Consider the following 1,430-nt stretch of genomic DNA (forward strand, 5'->3'; position numbering starts at 1 on the left):
TTTTTTTTTTTTTTTTTTTTGCTTACTTGCTTGACGCATTCCAACTCCCCCTCATCTAGCTACTGAAGGAACTCCTTCTCAGTTTCATGTCTACTACATGGTCTGTAGTGCAGAAGTCCAAGGGAAAGGGAAAGAACATGAAATATTAGTGCAAATACTACATCCAAGAATTCCAGTGACCTGAAAGTTTTATTTCTACCTATCTACTGATTAATTCACCCTGGTATTAACTCTGCAGTAGTGACCACACATACCTCAAGGAACACCTCCAAGTCTCATGGGAAAACAACTGAAACAGACAACTCTCTGAAATGGAACACTTCCTTTAATGTTTCCACAATCAGAGTTTTATAGGAGACAGATATAAGATCCAGATAGCTAAGTTACAGGTTTACCTTATTTCACAAGAAGATTATCAAAGTGGCTGGGCTCTGGTTGAAAGAGCCTATACATTAAGGAAGCTCCAGCTTGGACATTTCATAGCATAAACTTCATACAGACTGATAGCCTGTTCAGTCTCTGCATTTAACTGTTCACCATGGAGTCTTCAAAACATTTGGTCCCCTTTAACTGGCAAGCAAAGTGCAAAAATTTCTACATGAAAAAGCAACAACGCTTAAGAAGCAATACCCCTATGTTCTTCTGCTAACTCAGGTTGAGTTCAGATATCTTTTTTTTTTTGTTTTGTTTTTTTGCACCATTCCTAGAAGCACTGTAATACCAGGTTAATGCATGGAGTGGATGGAGCAAGCTCCAGTTCCACCACTCAACACCAAAAAAAGTCTGCTTAATATAGACCTCCTATGGAGGACATATTAGAGACAATCACTCGCCCTGGGGAGCCCGCCTACATGGTCACGGTGCTTCCCCTGCCAGGTAAGTATCACCTTGGGCAAAATCTTTGGGTGGCTCATCAAGATCATGTAATCTGCATGTAAAGCAGAATAGGGCCCACATCTCACCCACTCTTCTTGTTAGGGTAAATATTGCTACAAGAAATAAGTACATTTATTTCTTGACCAATGGCTAATAGCATTAACCTGTTGCAGTGATGCAACATACTTGCTGCCTACAAAGCCACCCTACATTACAAGACACACCACCTGAGTATTTCTTCCAAAACTGTAGGAATAGTCCAGCAACCAATCAGTAGTATTAAAAGAACTCCATTCACCTTGGGGGTAGGGGATAATCAAACGAATACAGACTTGTCAGTGACCAGAACAGTATCACACTGACTGGATTAGGGAGACAAGATTACAACATGTATTGAATTAGCTGTGAGATACATTTTTATGACAGCATGTCTCCTAAGAGGAAAAAACTACAGTGGCAAGGAAACAGAAAAAGAAAAAACAGGAAAGGGAGAAAGGCAGAGGGAATAAAGCTTTGTTTGACCATTCTAACACCTTTTCTTTTGTAAAGACTGG

At 40.0% G+C, this 1,430-nt stretch overlaps 2 protein-coding genes across 2 annotated transcripts in view; both read right to left on the reverse strand.

Moving 5' to 3' along the window:
- The window catches only part of LOC109303548 (nectin-3-like), a 17,900-nt gene extending 17,846 nt beyond the window's left edge, over positions 1-54 (reverse strand). The window contains exon 1 of the mRNA XM_019525772.1: positions 27-54. Coding sequence (XP_019381317.1) covers positions 27-39 — 13 coding nt within the window. The 5' untranslated portion in view covers positions 40-54. The remainder of the gene's footprint in view (positions 1-26) is intronic.
- The window catches only part of LOC109302355 (nectin-3-like), a gene marked incomplete at its 5' end in the record, with an annotated part of 185,294 nt that overhangs the window by 73,055 nt on the left and 110,809 nt on the right, over positions 1-1,430 (reverse strand). The window lies entirely within an intron of this gene.

The sequence above is a fragment of the Gavialis gangeticus genome, unplaced genomic scaffold, assembly GCF_001723915.1.
Source record: "Gavialis gangeticus isolate Ggan-Ray unplaced genomic scaffold, GavGan_comp1, whole genome shotgun sequence".
Lineage (NCBI taxonomy): Eukaryota > Metazoa > Chordata > Crocodylia > Gavialidae > Gavialis > Gavialis gangeticus.